Source organism: Mangifera indica, chromosome 13 (genome assembly GCF_011075055.1).
Source record: "Mangifera indica cultivar Alphonso chromosome 13, CATAS_Mindica_2.1, whole genome shotgun sequence".
NCBI classification, from domain to species: Eukaryota; Viridiplantae; Streptophyta; class Magnoliopsida; order Sapindales; family Anacardiaceae; genus Mangifera; species Mangifera indica.
In genome coordinates, this window is record NC_058149.1 from 1,981,326 (window position 1) to 2,001,478 (window position 20,153).

Here is a 20,153-nt window from a genome sequence, read left to right on the forward strand (position 1 = left end):
GAGATGTTTATACTTATTCAACAATTCTCGTATACTTTGTTCATATGGGATTAATGAAGCAATCCTAATGCAAACATATCATTGAGATTTAAAGTCTTACCAATTGTTTCAATAATTAATTGAATTATTAAAAAAAGACATCTAAAGTGTACAAAAAAATGATAAATATAACTTGACAAAAGAGAGATGTAGACTTTAAAAAGAGGTGAGAAACCCCATGTAGAATGAAATAAAATTATTCACATTGTACCCAGAAAACAACAAGGCTTTAAATTTTATTTTTCAGGTTTCAAAATTGGGATCTGAAATATGATTAGAAATGTCAATGATTCCAAGGAAGAAATTATATAGCCATAGCCTGATCCTGTAAAAAAATTGTTCCATTTCAGAAAGTCTCCACATTGTTAGGATCTTGGTTCTCTACTCTATAATTTATTTAATTTATTTTTATTATTTTTTTATAATTGTCTATACTCTATAACATGAAGAAGAATCATATCATTCCCACTGTCCCACATAATCCTTTTCAATTAGGGCTGTCAATCTTTGCAATCACACCTCATTCCATTATGAATTAACTTAACACGGTTTAACCGAATTAGGGTTGATTTTAATTATTTTAAATTGTATTGTGTTCGGATTGACAAATCTCAATTTATGAACCTATTCATAATAACAAAGTTAAAAATAGAATTTAAGAGGACCAAAGATTGTATAACGGTAAAAATATAAGAGGTAAACAATAAATTTAGAAAGGTTGATATAAAATTTTAAAATTTTTATTGATATTTTATATTTAAAAAAATAAAATCAAAGTGGGATAGTTGACCCATAACCAGTCCTCCCCTTTACGCACCATCGAGTAACATAATTAATAAACAAATTAAATATGTATTTAAAAATAACATTATGTTAGACACCATCAAATACGGTTTTAATAAGTATATATTAATCAATACTACGTATTTTTAATTTTGAGTATCTAATTGAGTATTTAGATTATATATTATTATTTGATTATGTGTTATTTTATTATTAATATAAATTTAATAAATCATATGATAATATATTATTTGAATCCTCGAAACTAGTCCACATAATTTTTTTTTTTGTAATTATATATTAACCTTTTTTAATGGTTCAAAATCACATAGAATGCAACAACAATGGCTGTCTCAAGCATTAATTAGAGTTCCATCCAAATTGCTCTATGACAAATTGAACATTGACTAGTGATGAATCCATTACAATATGTGGACCTTTAAATTTATAACAATAATAATTGTTAAATAGACCATACTATAAAAATTACAATCCCTATATATATATATATATATATATATATATAGAGAGAGAGAGAGAGAGAGAGAGAGAGAGAGAGAGAGAGCTTTTTTTATGTATTTAAATGTTTTTAAACATAATAATATGTATTTGTGACATATTTAACTGGATTTTAATGATAGTACGGTTCAACGGAAGTTTCTGTTCCAAATTCGATTTAGTGGGATTTGGAATCAAGTGTTGAGTTATTTTTGAATGCATTTAGATAAAGTTTGAGCTCGCTAGGCTAAGAAGTTTTTAGCTCGAGCTCAAAATCTAATCGCAATAAAACTATGTATAGTGTAAAGATGTTGTGTTATTGCGTAATTATATATGTATTTAAAATTAGATGTACATAACATTGCTCGAAAGAAAGCACCTGAATAAGATTACTCATTTTTTTCATTGGGCTAGAATGAGCCGTCAACCCAGTGGGCTAATAGAGCCTACGATAAATAGAGACAATTTTGATGGGCCCATTCAAATTGGGCCATTAGTAGGGTTTTAAGCCCAATATATGGTCTATTTTATTATAGGAATGAGCGGTTCTTGGGCCAATCTTTGTGCATTAGTGCATATCCATTTAAAAGCTTCATTATAAGAAAGTTTCCTTGAGTTCAATACACAAGAATTTGATGAAAAATAAAGAGTAAGTGAAAAAAAAATTTACTTTCAAAATCACTTAATCATATATTATTATATTAGTTTATATAAATAATATGAAATTGATTAATATTAAACTACCTGTAATTATGAGGGATTTTAATATAATTAATTTTTTTCCCATAATTTCAGGGATATTGAAAATAACCTTATGAAACGTTTAATAATTTTAAAAATATATAATACTTTCTAACAAAAGTGAATATACTTAGTTTTATTCATCCCAAAAAAGTTTTCTTATTATAGCTATATTTTTAGGCTAAAATTTGTTGTCAAATTTGCTAATATTATCAAGTCTAATCACTAGCATAAAAATTAAGAAGTTGAAGTTGAGCAAATGGTGTTAGGCTAGAACTAAGGTTTTTAGAGTAGAATTGGATTTTGATGCATTCAAAAGATTGGTCTACGGGGTGATAAGCTCAATTATGCAAAAATAATATGTTTCAAAACTAATGTCTGAGTCTCTTTATTCTTAATATTAATTTATACTAACATTAACATAAGAGTCGGTTTAGTTCAACCCTAGATCAATTTAATTTGATAACAAAAACAAGTTTTAGCCTAAATTGAAATCGATTGGATTTTTTTTGGGGTTTAGAACACTAGCTAAGACTTGGCATAATTAATTAAAATTAAGGAAGGCAAACTTGAATTCATCAAGTATAATACAACCCAAATTTTTAATATGTATGTCGAGTCAATAAATGTAAGTCATATCACTATACCAATAAAAATATGTACACTAACAACTACATTTTGTTTTTGTTTTTATAATGAGAAACTCTATTCAAATCAGACAGTCACATTACGTTAAAATCATCCACATCGAATAAGATAAACTTTAGATCTAATGATTAATCTCATAATCACAGAATTAAGTAAATAAATAGTTTGATCTTAATATATCAACATATAAGATTTGAACTCATTCTCTTTCATACATGAAACATTATATTTTGTTATTCAAACTAGAAGTGACGATGGGTCAGATTGACCCTAAGACTAGACCCAGTAAAAGGTCCTATAGGCTAGACCAACCTATGATAAGTATGAGACTCACGGTTCTATCCTATATATAGAGGGTTAGGCCAAACCCTACAATAATGAGTCAGGTCGAACCCAACAGTAATGGGTTGCCTATTAATTTTAATAAAAAAAATTATATTATATTTATTATTTAATTAATTAAATTTTTAATAATGATGAAAATAGTAATGCGCTATTCATAAACCTCGTGTCAAGGCGTAATGCACTACGAGCTCTTCTAGGTTAGACCATTTTTCCATACTTCTGGCTAGCCTGCCGCCCATTTAACACCTTTAATTGCACCTTTAAAAACTCAATTATAAAAAAATATATATATAGTAGTGTTAGAGAAAAGTAAATAATATAAATTAGTCATATCTAATTGGTTATTCTAATTATAATAAAATTATATATATAAATAATATGTGTAATTTTATATATAATTAATAATATATTATTATATAATTAGATATTATTTTATTTTTAATTTTAAATTATTTAACTATATAATAATATATTATTAATTATATATAAAATTATATATATTATTTATACATATAAAATTACTCTTCTAATTAATATAATTGAGTGATTGATTCATTGTCCGTTAACATAGAAATGGATAGGTTCCCAGAGGCCCACTTGAGGCAAAACAGACAAAGCATTTTGTAGCTAATTATGCTTAATTAATTAATTAATTAATTATAAAAATATTATGAAAACATCCCCAACCATGTAATTAGAGATGACAACTTGACTATAAAAATGGGTTTTTGCCTGTACAAAGAAAGAACTTTCCAATGTAAGTGCGGGATAGGGATAAAGACAAAAAATAATTCAGGGAAGCAAGAATGGGACAAGAATCGAAATAAATATATTTGCTTTGCATCATACCCTCCTCACCCTATATCCATTTTTAGGATATATTTTACGAAAATATTTATTCTATTTTTAATTGTCTACATAATGTTATTACTTTGATGATAATTAATCAGGTGTGAGAAGAACAGTTAGGTTCAAATTAAATTTTTTTGAATTTGAGTTAAAGTTTGACTTGAATGTGTCTAAAACTAGTCAGTTTTAAATAAACTCGAATTTAAGTTTGAGCCAATATTTTTGAATTTGTTTGAGCTTGTTTTAACTAAGATGTGTTAAAATAACTTTGTTTTATTAATGAGTTAGTTAAAAGTTCAAACTTAAACTAAATCAAATTCGAGTTTAACTGTAACAAGTTCGAAGAGCCTAAATTTGAGTTCAAGCTCTATTATATATAAATTAAATTGAGCTCAAACTCAAACAAATTTGAATTTAATTTAATTTGAATCTTATCCTAACAAAGAAGATGGATGGAAAAAAAAACATTTATAATAAGAAATGTGAATTCCCTATGATCCTTTAATTAAAACGAGTGATAATTGAGATGTTTCTCTCCTTGCGAGAACATAAACAGGGGAGAGCCATCTGAGCCATCCCATTCCCGACCTGACCCTACTCATTGTCATCATCTCTTTTTGCAATAATATTGCTTTAAAAATACTAGTGAGTGCAATGCAATGCATGACTAAAGCACTTTACATCCAAGTGCTTTTCTGCTTTTCGGGGGTTGCTATTATATCCTTCACATGCTATTTTAATATTAATTTTCGAGAATTATTATTATTATATTTTAGAACAAGCAATTTGATCAATTTATCACTTTTCCCACTTTTGAAGAAGCACTTTACCATATTAATTATTTATTTTACAAAGGATAGATAATTATTCCTTATTATTTAACTTTGAATTCCACTATCTAATATCAATAATCTAAATAAAATAAAAGTATTCATCTTTAAATATATAAATCTTACCAACTTTGTCCTTTTCCATTCTTCATATGTATTTAAGAGTGGATGCAATAAGAACCAGGCCTAGAACAATTGCACATATCCTTCAAAACATGTTATTTTAGCTAGAGAGTTTAAATCAGTATTCGACTCGATTTTAATCAAATTTGAACTAAAATTTCAGTTTGTTAGTTCAATTTAAGTTCAATTCAAAATTTTTTTCATAATATTATTTATTCTGTTGATTATGCTATTTCAGTTTCAGTTTGATTTGAACTCAAATTAACTTATATTCAGACTCAATTAGACTTAAATCTAACCCCAATTTTAGTCGAATTTTCTGAACACACATTGATCTAAATAGTACTCAAAACAAATTTCAAACTGATGCTAGGAATCCTTTCATCCAAAATAACAGGAGTGATGAATCTTGACAGTTTTATGATTTGTTTAATCAAATATCGTCTCTATCTCCTATTTTTACAATCTCTTGATTTTTTAAAAAAATCACAATCACCCAATTTATTTAAAAACAAATTTCCTTATATGTTTAAATTCAATCTACTAGCGTCCGTATGTATTTGCTTTCAATAATGTAATTATTAATGACACAATCGTTCGTGTCTTTTGTCCTATAAATATATTATAAATACAAGATTATATCCTTATTTTGTCAAAACCTTAATTAGCAAATACAGGAAAAGAAAAATGGTATTTGAGTTATATAGGTATTATACCACGAATAATAAAAAAAAATATTTTTATAAAAAAGGGTTTCCAAAATTCATTTATAGAAAGAATACGAAACGTGTATATACGGGTTTAATATGATATATCGTAATAATTTTAATATTTTTCGTAAATCTTCTATTGAAAATCAAAATAACAATTCAAACATAAAGTATTTAATTAACTATTAAATCTAATATAATATAATACATAATCAAAATTTTTTGTACAATAAGTAATATACCAGTCAGTTAGAAAAAGTAAACAAATTAATCAGTTTGGATTTCAGAGTTCGGATCAAAATGAATCTTTATATAGAAATTAATACTGAGAATTAAGAAAGAAATACTGTTAAGTTTTTTTTAAACGACAGTGGTATTTTAGTAAATAAGTGAAAATAGAAGGGACAATTTTATACTTTAAGTTTAGTCAAAAATGCAAAAAACGACAAATGTAAAATATGACGTATAATTCAGAAAGAGCATAAAATACACGTTTAATAAATTTTAGGTTTAAAAATTCTTTCAACGTATTTAATACGCAAATAATATATGTATTTATTAACTTGGGTCTAAACTTCTCCAAAACAATAACTTACATATGATAGTTAATGTAGACTAATTAGTGATAAGCTGTATTATTTTGAAAAAAATTTTTGATAATCATTCCATTATTAGTTTTAATAAAATTGTGTATTTATTTTGAGTATATAAATAAATAAATAAATATATATATATATATATATATATATATATATATATATATATATATATATATATATATATATATATATATATATATATATCATTAAATGATTAAGTGATTTTGAATTAAAAATAAAATAATAATAAATAATATTATAATATATTATGTGTATACTCATTTGTGTCATAAAGAATAAGTACTCATAGATTTGCTCCTCTAATTCTGTATATGGTGGAATTTTTACCATCAACAATGCTATTTTAGCCAAATTTTATGAATAAAAACATTATTCTAAATAGATTGAGAAACAAATTCACATTTTTATTATCAAGCACACATTTAATTAATTTTAATCTAATTTAAACAGTGATTAAATCCAGTAAGTTTATGAATTTCCCTCCAAAGAGAAGAACATGGCAGCAACCACCACAAAAAGTTGACTTAAACAAAGTATAATTTTATCGAAGGCCAAGGGTAATGATGGAGAGAAGACACAAGCTGTTACCACATTTGTTAGTTGAGTTTGCACTAAAAGTTTGCTGTCTTATTATCCATTTTTATCTATATATTTTTCGTTTATTTTTCCACCTTATAATTCCCCCTTATATTTGGCAAGTTTCTAGTTTCATTTTTTTTCCAATTTTAAGATTGGCGTTCTTTTGCAGTCTGATCCACTTGGCTACTTTGATATATTGTAAATTTGGATTCTTTGGTTAAAAATTGGCAAGTGGGTATTTTAGTTTTTGATTCTTGAGGCAATTTCTGATCTGGGTACTGGAGATTTTGTTTCTTGAATGAGAATTTGGAAATGGGTAATTGATTGTTTGATGAAGGAATTGAATTGGGTTATGGAGGTTTTGGTGTGTCGATGGTTTTGTTTCTGAAGGAGAGTTGGGGAACGTTTTGTTTGGTCGGTGAAAGAATTAAATAGGATCTTCCAATTGGAGTTCTGTGATGGATGCTTGTTTGGTTTCTTGAAGTTCACGAGATCTTTAAGTAATTTGAAAAAGGAAGAAAACAATCGCATTCAGATTAAGTTTTGTTTTTTAATGGAGGGGTTAAAGAGGGAGTAGTTAAATTCTTTCGATTTTTTTTTTAAAAAGAATTAACAGGAGTCCTCTCCTCTTTGTCTCTCTCTCAATTAGCATCAAAACCAGTGAGATTCGTGCGGTTACAACCAATTGTTATGAAAATTATGTGAGAAAGATTCTGTTTTGTTCAGGGTTGTTACTCGTTTGGTTGATGCGAAGAATTTTATGCGCAAAAGAAGATTACTTTCTTGTATTTTACATTATCCTCGTACACTTCCTATGATTGCTTTAAGGTTTTGAAGAATTAGAAGTCTTTTGTACTGTTCCATTTATCAGTATTCAGGGTCTTTACAAGGGGAAAAAGATGAAGTTTCTAAGCATCGTAGGTAATTCATTTGGGTGTTCGGCTTCTGGGGAGCGTTTAGTTTCGGCTGCAAGAGATGGTGATCTTCAAGAAGCCAAGGCCTTGTTGGAATACAACCCAAGGCTGGTGAGGTATTCAACTTTCGGTGTGCGAAATTCACCTCTTCATTATTCTGCAGCCCAGGGCCACCATGAGGTATGCAATTGTTGAAGATAGTTCCATGTTCTGAATTACATGTTTACTTTCTGTTGTTCTGATGATTGTCCTTTTATATCTTTAGATAGTTTCACTTCTGATCGAGTCTGGGGTGGATATTAATCTCAGGAATTATCGTGGTCAGGTATAATCAGTTTATATGTCTTATTGAATATTTTGGTTTATTTTGATCATTTATCAGTTTTGATTTCAGTTTTTGATCGCTTGAATGTTCAGATTGGTAAACTTAATTTCATATTTCAATTTCGCTCATCTTTGCATTCATCGTTTTGGTGAACAGACTGCTTTGATGCAAGCTTGTCAACATGGTCACTGGGAGGTTGTTCTGACCTTAATTCTTTATAAAGCCAATGTAAGATATTTCTCTACATCTCCATTTTCCTTGATTCGTTACAGATTTTTGTGATAAAATTATGATAAACTTTTGGGAATTGGTTCTAAGATTCACAGAGCAGATTATCTGAACGGGGGTACTGCACTCCACTTGGCCGCTTTAAATGGTCATTCTCAATGTATCCGGCTACTTCTTGCAGATTACATTCCTGGTAAGCCCAATGTTTGGAACAGGTTAAGGAAAAAGTCAAACGAAGATGAATTGATCTTAGAATTCAATGAAAGGTACTTTCATTTAAATTTCCTCTTGCATTTGGTGATAGTTCTTGAGTTTACTGTTTTGATTTATTTTTCTGCCATTTGATTGCACCAGTGCACTCCATGAAGTAATTAATAGAACGTCTGATGGAGGAATTACTGCTCTTCATATGGCAGCACTAAATGAACATGTTGAAAGCGTTCATTTACTCTTGGATTTAGGGGCTTCTGTTTCTGAGGTCACTGTGGAAGATGGAACTACAATTGATCTTATAGGTTATCCCCTATTCTCCACCTTTCAAAGGAACTATCTTTGTCCAAATGCATTGTTAGTTTTACTTGGTTGGTGTTTAATGGAATTTGTTTTGAACTGAAAAATTTATTCTGCACTCTTCTTGATCCTCCAATCCTCCTCCTTTCTCTTCCCATCATTCGTATTTGCTTATCAGATTGTGAACATTTGATTGGTTTGCTGAAATGATATAACTTTCACAGAAAGTTTTAGGCATGTGCCTTTCAGAAAGTAACATCTATCTCTTTCAGTCACTCATTGATTTGTTCTTTGAAGATTTCTTGAAATAATCAATTCTACTTAACCTTCCCAGCTTCCATATTGATGTTATTTGCTTCAGTTCACATTATTTATTGAAGTGCATGTTGTTGCCAATTGCAGGAGCTGGGAGCACACCGCTTCATTACGCTGCGTGTGGTGGTAATGCTCAATGTTGTCAAGTATGTTTTCAATTAAATATTTGAATTTTGATTTTGCTGTTACATTTGTCTTGAAGACTTAGATTTGTGTCTTTATTGTGAATAGCTTTTGATTGCCATGGGAGCAAGTTTGACTGCTGAAAATGCAAATGGGTATGCATTTTTTTCTCCTCGGCTTGTATATACATAAAAATTTATGATGTTTTAATATTAGTTTTCAGTGAGCTATTTGGTGTTTTTTTACCAGTGTCCTTTATATGTCTTCTATTCAAGTAGACTTCAAGAAAGCATAGACATTTATATGTGTTATACCACTTGTTTTTGTAATGATGTTTTAAATTAGCTTAGTTTGCGTTGTTGTATGTGTATGCAAGGGGAAGGGGTAAAGTTGTTGGGTTTAACTCTAGAAACTTTTGAAGCTGCTGAGGCCAAAACAGCAGCAGTAGTCTATGCAGTGGAAGGAGTCTCTCTTAAGCCTGGAAACTCCCTTGCTTTCAATTGAAACCTCAAGAGCTTAGCCTTTCAAGATGGAAGAGGTGTCCAACAGGTTGCAAAGGCGAGTAGTTATCACTCTCTTGAGTGGATATGAGCAAGTCAAAACTGTAAAATGTGCTTGACAAACTTTATTATAAGTGGAAATGGAGAAAACTCGTGATGCAAATGAACTATTCTTCCATGTGCCATCAGCATGGTGGCTTTTGAGGAACAAGATCACTTGCTAATGGGCATTTGGCTGTATTTCTATTGAAGATGCCAAGTTGTGCCAACTTTTGACTGCTTATGTCTAGCTATACTAGCTTGAAGATGGTTATTCTTAAAACTTTTTCAAGTCCTTTGACTTGTGATATACTAAAGTGAGATTCTGTGAGTTAGGTGTTGTGCCTTAACTGAAATTAGAAAACAGTTAACGTCATCCATGAAGTGACTGGTAGTGAACAAGATGATCCTCTCTTAGAAATTGCACTTTCTCATATATCCCTTAGAGTTTGTTAATTTCAGTTTAGGGTTACGGTATTAGCAATCAAATAATTGGAGGGAGAATGGAGCGTTAGATCCAGTTCTCTGTCTCTTGTGTGCTCCTCTACACGGTAAATAGATCAAAGCTGTCAAAATATGATATACATCTAGATCCTGGAAGTCTCTGGTATCATATTGTGATGGCCATTTTTAAATTCATTTGCTTTCTTTTATTCTGTGGCTCGGTTGAGTGCATCAATTCCATGAGAGAAACTTGATTGGTTGATTATAACCATAAGCCCAATGATTTTAAACTTTTTTTTTTTAAATTTTTCAAGAACTTTTGACAAAATGTTGGCACAAAGTGATGATAAGAAGGCTCAATGTGTAGTGGTAGTTGGTTGTTATGTGCTTTTGATGATGCCCAAATATGTGCACAAGGAACAGGGAGGGCGGTGTTTATCAGGGCGAAGATCTGCATTTCTTATGTGGGATGTTGAATGCTTTTTGGTTCATAGTTTTGCATTAGGATTTTTACCCCGGATATATGCATTTCTCAAAGTCTTTTTCTTTATCATATTTTATTATTTTTTAAATAATACTTATTGAAGAGTGGGAACTATAGGCATTCTTGGATGTGGGAATGTTATATTTTGATACTTTGTGGAGACTTTATGGAGATAAAACCTTTTTGCTTCTTTTCCCTAGTAATTGTGTGCCATTCCTTCTTATTAAGATGTATTCATTTATGTAACATTGTTGACATAGCCCTGTAATATTTCAATTGTTCAAGATGGACTCCTTTGATGGTTGCTCGTTCATGGCATAGAAGTTGTCTCGAGCAGATTCTAAGTACTCAGCCAGAATGTCAATTAGAGGTTCTTCCTTCACCATATCTGTCTCTTCCCCTTAAGAGCATTGTCAAGATTGCTAGGTAAGTAAATATATACATATATTCTATATTTTATATTAAGTTATAAACTGCACCAGCGTATGGTCTTCCACAGCATATAAGCCTTAATTTCTTTTTTTGTACTTCTAAATTTCTATACCATTTGAATTTATGTGTTTTTGAGTATTTCCTTAAGAATCCTTTTGGGTGCCCCATGAGTATTAGCATCTCTATTGTCCTCACAGCCAATAAGCTTTGTATTTTCATATTTTGCTCTGATCAAACCACTAGTTTGAAGGCTCTGAAATTTTTCTTGAAAGTTTTGTAGCATCTTAATAGAAATCCTGCAAAAAGAAACCAAAGAGATGTCTTCTTTTCCATCTGAAACTTTCTTCCATATTTTCTAAGTCTTATGATTAGAAGCAGTAGAGAAACTTTATGTATATTTGTGCACACAGAGGCTAATGGATTGTGACACATGGTGCACTTTACCACCTTGGCATAAGGGAATGACTGATTATATGTTGGATACTTTGAGTTCTTAACTTGTATGTTGTCATTTGCAGAGAATGTGGATGGAGGAATAGCACTTCTGTACCCACATGCCAAGATCCTTGCGTCGTTTGTTTAGAAAGAGTGTGCACAGTAGCAGCAGAAGGTATGTTATCAGCAATCTCTCTCTTTTGAATCTTTAGCCACATGCCAAGATGCATGTGTTGCTTGTTGGCAAGAAGACAAATGGAAATTCGACCATATTTCGTATCAGTCTAACTGTATACCATCTTATATGTTCTTGCCCCAACAAATATGCATTCAAATATGTGCAGATTTCATTCACACGCAGTCAGGCATTTAGACATAAGTCCATGATAGGGGTTGAGTACGTGAATGAAGTGGCTTAGATATTCCCATTTACACAAATGCAAGCACAAAAATTTAGACTTTGACATTATGGCTTTAGATGATGGAGTTGAATTAAGTGCTCACGTTGTAGGAGTCTAGGAACTAGAATGCAAAAATAATGGTGGGCATGTGTTATTGCTTTGTCAACGGAAATATATTGGTGGTTGCAGTGACTTATTCAAGTAGCAGTTATGGTGGTATTTGGTGATGGAAGCGATATGTTGATGGCTCTTGGTGGTAACATTAGGATCGGCAATGCAACATAGATATGGTTGTTCAAAATTATAATGTCAACTCCCCAAAAAATGGAAAATATAAGGTTTTAATTGTGTTAGTACATGTATTAATGTCAACATTCATGAAGTTTTCTTTGATCTCTTTTGATATTAGGATTGTTTTTTTCTTTCCAATTCTACTCAAATCTTTCCATAGCCGAGACAATGATACAAATTGCTATAATGCAGGTTGTGATCACGAGTTCTGCACACAATGTGCCCTATATCTCTGCTCGACAAACTGCACCTCAACCGTCTCGAAAGGCCCCCTTGGCTCAATTCCCTGTCCTCTTTGCCGGCATGGCATAGTTTCATTTGAGATGCTGCCGGAGACAAAACCAGTCAAGGACATTGCAAGAACAAGTGCAGCCCTGGCATTTTGCACCTGTTCAGGACCAGGTGACATAACAGAATCAACTTCACTAACAACAGCCTTCTGCAAGCCAGGTTTCGACTGCTCCCGAATCACACCTCTTGGTAGCCTAAGTTGCCAGAAGTTCCCATCAATAAAACTCAACTCCAGTTTTTGCATGGGAGCCCCAGAAACTAGTTCTTCATTAGTTTCTCGTACGGTTGACCGGAACAGACTTGACAACCATTTGGTAAGGTATTCAAAATCGAATTTTAGACGGTCAGTCTCCAACAACGAGCGGCGAAGGTCATGGTTTTCTGCACTCAATCAGTATGTAGCTACAGGCAGTGGATGCTAAAAAGTTTTTTTATCACAGCTTTTTCATATCCCAATACTTGTTTTTTTCTTCCAAATATTAAACTTGATTCTTTCAATTATAAAGATAATTGGGTTTGTAAATATTTTTTTAAAACTTGTCTCTGGAAACGTTATCAAGTTCTTTTGTAGAAAGGACTCTTATTCAGGAATAGTGTCAACGCTATCACAACTGTCACATATCTGAAAAAAAAAAACTTCTATGCAATAGATGGACCTGTAATCAATCAATACACATGTTCACACATGCATGTAAGTATGTATTATACAAATGTTCACATATGTATTATACAAGTTTTACATTTATGTATTAGTAAATATACGAATAGTAACAAAACCTGATTATACAAGTAAATTTGAGTTGAATGAGTCTGAATTGGGTCAATTAAAGCAAGGTTTGAATTCAGAAAATTCAATTCAAACGGGTAATGAGTCATCAAAAGAAGTCATATAAAAAAATTACAGAAGAAAAAGGAGGGTTGAAAATGAAGAATGATTGGAAAAGAAGAAAAGCTATAAGAGAAGATAAAAAAATAAATGATTTCTTGCAACTCACTCAAGTAAGGTAGGGACAATTTAAATTTGAATTTTAGTTTGAGTATGACTCATTTAAATTTACTTAAGTTAGCTTAAAATTTTGTGCCACACATGCATATAAATAATTAAAAAAATTTATACAAGAAAAACTTTAAATTCTAGTTCTTATCACATTTGTGAAATTATTATTTATTTGGTATAATAATTATGAATTCGATCATTATAATTTGAGATTACTCATCCAATCATTACAGATATATCCCTTATTAACAGAAGAAAAAAGAAAAATTTCTTCTACATCACATATGTTGACATGGCTTACTCTCATATTTTGATTGGCCAAAAAATTTATTCCCACCTAAGGTACGGTGAAATCCCAAACATCCACTTTCTACCTTTTAAAAGCTCAAACACTCATCTATGAATTAAAATCTGTTAATTTTTTTAGTTATGGTAAAGGTAAAATCGTTATTTAACAAAAATCCAAGTTTCGACTCTTTGTTTGGATTATATCAAATTCAAATATAGTTAGTCGATATTGAGCACTAGAGGGAGAAATGACACCGGGAGAGAGAGAGATCAACTATCGTTGGCTGAAAATTCATTGACGAAATTGAAAACCTTAAGTAGAGGAAAAATATCACTTTTTAAAATTTAATTTAAAAAAAAAAAAGTTAGTTTTTCAAGTTAAGGAAGTAAAATGATATAAACTTTAAATATTATTATTAAATGACGATTTTATCTTTAACCTTAACTGAAAAATTTAATAGATTTTAATTTATGAGTAGGTATTTGAGTTTTTGAAAATTAAAAGATGAGAGTTTAAGATTTCAATATAGCTTAGATGCCTTATTTTGATTATATGACAATGTTTTTTCTCTAGTTTCATGTTTTTATGACTACTTTGAACATAGTTTGAATTTAGAAAGTCCAATAGAAACTCAAGCTCAGTTGAGTTAGCGACGAATTGTTAGAGAAGTTACCAAAGAAGTAGACAAATGATTACTGAAGAAGAAGAAGAAAATAGTTGGAGAAAATAAATTACCATAAAAGGTTAAAAAAGTCCTCGTAAAAGATTAATTTGTGGACAATTGGCTTGACTTGACCTATAGTTACTTTAGTTTAAGTTTCGCTTGTTCAAACCAAGTTTGCAGCAGGTGGAACTCTCCACATCTGTGCATCAGATGCATGTAACCAATAAAAATTTTTGTACTATATCACATATGCTGACATGGCTTGTTCTTATTCGTTGATTAAATGACAACTTTGTTCCTTAGTTTCATGTTTTAAAGCCTTGGATTGTACAACAAACATACCTAAAATCTGCAAAGAGGAACAATAAATACACACAGTTGAATCCCATCTTCCCCATTAAAAGAGAAGCTGCAGCCACCCATCCAATGTGCAAACTGCAAACCCCAAAATGGATTGCTTTAATTACCCCCCATAACCATCCCAGTGAAAAAGCTCAACGTTGACACAAGATATGTCAACAACAGAGCTTTTATTTCTTCACTTGGAGTCCCCCACACACACACACACACATGGCTTCATCAGAATCAGAATCATCTTCAAGCTATAGCTGCTCTGCTGCTGCATGTTCCATTTCTTAGTCTTACGTAGGCAAAGAGAGAAAATTTCAGAGAGCCTGATTTGGATTGACCATGTGTTGTCACATCACTGACCTTTGTTATGATTATCTTCAACATCAAAAGCTGTCAAACTTCCTGTTCTTCCCATGCTTGGCTTTGCCCACCACGCTCTCTCTTTCGGAAAGAATATTTCATATTCATCGCTTAGGGTTTGAATGACTTACAGTTTGGTAGTGAATATGACTTTAAGACACACCGATAAAAATATCAGTTGGTGATAAACAGTATTAATTTTTTTAAATTTGAATTTGAACCATAGGAGTAGACAATGACAAGTTCTAAGGTTCCTGTGAAGGTAGACAATGACAGTTTGGTCCTGGTTTTGGACGTGGGTTCGAAAAGATCAAAATTCATTATAATTATATCATGATGAAATATTTAACTTGCTTAATATAGGGATTATATGATTGTCATTGAATTTGTGATTTTCTTTGTTTGGTATAATCGGCAAAAAGAGATTTTTTTACTCAAATAGTAAAAATAGTTGAATCTCCATTCTCTCCGTTAAAGTGAAGCTGCATGCAGCCACCTATGCAAAGTGCAATTTGAGACCCCAAAATGGATAGCTTTAATTACCCATGGCCATTCCAGTGAAAAGCTCGACGTTGATACAAGACAAGGCTTTGGAAACGTCACACTTTCGTCCGAGAGTGTGAAAGAGAAACTATGATAAACATGACAGTTGATAGCTTACAATTACGATAATAAATTATAAAAAGGTGCATTTCTTGGAAAGACTCTGGATTCTTCAAATCAGATCACTACGTTGTGGGTCACTGCCTGGGTTGTGATGAGGTTGACAATACATATTTGGATGAAATCTTTTATTGGTTATCAAAAGATAATGAAAATCGTTCTCAAAAATTCATTCTTTCGTTTGACATGGGAAGAGATACATAAACCCTGCAATATTTATTCCTGAATCAGTAGGCTTCTACCACTGGGTTTTAAGACAACTATATATCTTTCTCTACAGCTACGAAGAAATAAAAGATGTAGGAATTGAAGGTGAAATATATGCCCTTTTCAGTTCCAAAGAAAGTCTAATTGACATTCCCTGGCATTATTGGAGACCTTCACTGTACCGGTCACGCCATTCTATCTTTAACAGTCTTCCGATGCAGATCGATCATGTATAACTTACGCAAAAAATAAAAAAAGATCGATCATGTATAATTTTTGTATAAGATTATAAATTCTGTGTTTTTAGTAAATGCATGCATATATAAACTTGACCTATAATTTATTTAATAAAAATGCATGCATGGTGATGGCCATAGAGACAAATGACCCTTCGATAAAAGGGGTTTTTATTAACCATATATTGAGCATTACCTAGTTTAACGTGCACCTACGGCTGAATTTGAGCCACATTTGTTGGATTTGGAAAATGAGTTTCTCTCTATTAAGTTTGGTAAGTAAATTCAAATCTTAGTAAAAATTTTATAATTAAATATTTTTGAATTTAAACTCAAATTTTAAAAATGTTTAGTTTTTTAATATTGTGAAAATAAATTTTTTTAATAAAAATGGATTAAAATATTATTAATTTAATTGATATGTATTAAAATAATATTATTTTAATTATTTTTTGTTTGATTATATTATTAAGTTTGAAACTTGAATATGAACTGAACTTAAACTCAATTTTTTTAAAATAAATTGAGCTCAAATAACTATAAAATAAATTTTATAAATTCAAACTTAAACGAATTCAAATTTGATTCAGTTTAAATTTTGACTTATATGCACATATTATTTCTGAAAAAAAAAAAAAAGTAATGGTAGGAGGGTATCATTTTAGTCATTAAAACTTTAGGACACAAAGGAAAAAGTTTCCCTTGTTCTCACAGTGTAATAACTCTCGCTAATCTTTTGGATCTTGAAATGGATTGATCTCGACGTGACTGTTAAGTTTACAGCACGTTCTTCAATGAAGTCTGTTGGAATAATTGCTCTCTCTCTCTCTACTTTCCTTTTCATCTTCTTCCTCTCCAGAGAAAAAGAACCCTAACCCTAACCCTAGCTCTATCTTCGCAAAATCTTATGGGAGGCACTAATGTTGTAATTATATTCTCAATTCATTTGTGATTTTTTCTTTTTGATGAGAAAAGGCATCAAAAGATCTTGTTTGACAGTGGATCTATGAATCATTGGGGAGTGTGTGCTACTCTCAAGTCATCCGTAGTCTAACTCTATTGATGTTTGGGAAGAACTTAAGCACACGGTACAAGCCATTTTCATGCAGGCCTCCTGGGTCTATGAGCTCTCAGCTCTGTCAAATCACCAGCTTTTTATAACTTAATTAAACTTTAGTAAATGCTATCATTAATTCATCATACATACATGCATGTTGAATAACCTATGGTCTGTAAACACATGATCATACATATATTGTCACAGCCTCACAGATTTCTTAATTTTAATATATAGTTCTAAATTGCAGTACTTTTATCATCATTAATCTGTGAAGATTAGAGTTCATTTATTACAATGTCAATCCCGAAGTTTGGTGGCATATTCTTTCTTCCTGCTGCTGCTTAATATTGTAATAACTTATATGTATTCAGCAAGATATAAAATTATTTTGAATAATCTATTATCTTCTAATTAGATCCTATTGCCCTTTACTCCAATTAACTCTGTTTATAGATTCAAGTGTGAATTTAAACCAAATTAATTTGGATTTAAGTATATGTTTGATTCAAAAAAGTTGAAATCAAGTTAGTGTTTTAGTTCAATTCGAGTTTAATTAATTTATTTTTTTGATAATATTATTCACTTTATTAATAATATTATTTATCTTATCAATGATATTATTTCATTAAAAACACTATTATCTCACTAATAGTTCCTTAATAACATTATATACCGATTAAAATGAGCTCAAGTAAAACATTAAGTAATCAAATTAAGTTCAAGCTTGACTATATTATTAATTTATAAAAAGTTTAAGGAGAAGCATTGCTACATAACAAATGGCAATGTAAATAATTCATTAAGGTGTGTTTAGTTGGGGTAATGTTTTATTACAAAAATTAAAAAATTACATTAAAGATAGATTATTTAAAATATTACTAGGTATAAATGATTATTATGTTTGATAAATTTTTATAGGTATAAATAATTATTGTATTTGATTAGAGGTAATTAAAAAATATTAATATATTATTTTATTTAAATATACTTAGAAATAATTATTCTAAAATATTTTTTATATTATTTATTATATTAATTAAAAATATAATATTTTTTAAATTAATAAATAGAAATAGAAATTATAATAAATTTAAAATTATATTAATAATTTTTTAATATATAAAATAGAGACGATAATTAAATTATTATTTGTCACATTATAATTAATAATAAAAAATTAAATATTACTTAAATTTTTTATTATTTTTATAATCAAATAAAATATTATTAATAATAAAAAAATAAATTATCATAATAATTTTTTTATACGTTAAAACAGACCTCATTTTGTAGTTATCAAAGTTGATCAATTTAAATTTGTCATTTCACAACTTCAAAATTTAAGTGTCATCCCTTGTTCCATCGCAAAAAATTCACAGTTACGGGAAGATATGAACATTATACATGTAGGACAAAATTGGAAATACTCAAAGAAGGTTAGGGTTTTACTTTTACGAGAGTGGAAACTGAGAGAGAAAGGGCAGCATGTTACTTTATGGCCCTTTCAAATTTACGTAACTCAGTAGGTAAAAGATCATGTGCAACAAAAGAGGAAGACGAAGAGAGTCCGCAATAAAATATTTGGTCTTTAATTCTTTGTTACGTCAAATTCAATTTTACTTTCACTCCTCCTGCTATTCTTGTACTTTCTCTCCTATCACTTCCCGGTTACTTCTTGAATGAAAGACACAGTTCATCTCTTTACGTACTTTGGAATGTCAGCTCCCTCAGCTTTCCCATTTATTTCTTTTTTTTCTTTTTTTTTCTGATTTTTCTAATTGATTAAACTTTGAATTTCGATCTCAATTGCCTTTTTGGCCTATTTATATGACTTCACCACTCAGCTCAACTCTCACTAACAAAACGAACAACGCAATGTTGTCTTCAACACCCTTCATTTCTATCTCTATCTGCGTCTCGTTTCAGCTTTATATTCAAGCTTTCTTGCTGTTTCTAGCAATGGAGTTCTTTGAAAAATGGAGATGCAAGGAGGATACATCTAGGGTTTGATTCTTATGGTGCTATCCCAACTGAGCTTTTCATGATTTTTATTTTTTATTTTTTTTTCTTGACCTTGCAAGGCTTTTTCGGTTTTGCATCTTCTCCATGACCGCCCTCTATTCCATTTTAATTCTTGATGAAACATCTCAGCTTCACCCATTTGCCCATTCTTTCTTTCATTTACATTCCGTCAATTTTTATTTTTGTTTTCAATCTCACCGGCCCTCCCACGTTCTTCATCAGTTCTATCCCTCCTGAGCTTTGAAATTTTGTGTTGTTTCGCTTAGATTTTGTGTTGTTTCATTATATCTATTGTACTGTTCAAAATGTCGCTGCAATGAGAAATGGCTTCTCTTCTTCTGTGTCTTGATTTGTGTTGTAATGTGCAGGCTTTCTGTTACTTGAATGTTGACTATTTGTATGGATAACTATTATTCGTAAATTTATGTAATCAAGAGAGCTCTAAAACCGGCCAAAAATTTAAGTTACTGCAATGGACAAAAAACCTTGACCCTTTTCAGCTTTCCACTTGGCTTCAGCTTCTACTACTGGTAGCTTTTTCTCTTTCAATGGATGAACCCTAAAAGCTGGTAAAGATGCAAAAAGTTGAACATCAAAACAGGAATTATCACAATAATTGAATAAGAATTGCAATAGATTGGAAATTATCGGGCTGACTATTGACACTTTGAAAAGATACTTAATCAGCAATCAGTGAGACGACATTAGTTGCAGCTATGTATGGTTTTGCTTTTTTTTATTCTTTATCCAGACCTTATAATCCGAGAGCAAATGGCATAACTGTTTACTTCAGTATATTAATGACAT

General features: G+C 30.4%; 1 protein-coding gene across 1 annotated transcript; it reads left to right on the forward strand.

Annotated features, from left to right (window-relative positions):
- The first annotated feature begins 6,756 nt into the window (after positions 1-6,756).
- Positions 6,757-13,022, forward strand: LOC123195356 (probable E3 ubiquitin-protein ligase XBOS32). The gene is made up of 10 exons (XM_044609060.1): positions 6,757-7,859; positions 7,945-8,004; positions 8,161-8,232; positions 8,323-8,498; positions 8,587-8,747; positions 9,145-9,203; positions 9,289-9,335; positions 10,933-11,073; positions 11,598-11,689; positions 12,399-13,022. The coding sequence occupies exons 1-10, from the start codon at positions 7,665-7,667 to the stop codon at positions 12,917-12,919; spliced, it is 1,524 nt and encodes a 507-aa protein (XP_044464995.1). The 5' UTR covers positions 6,757-7,664; the 3' UTR covers positions 12,920-13,022.
- The last annotated feature ends 7,131 nt before the right edge of the window (positions 13,023-20,153 follow it).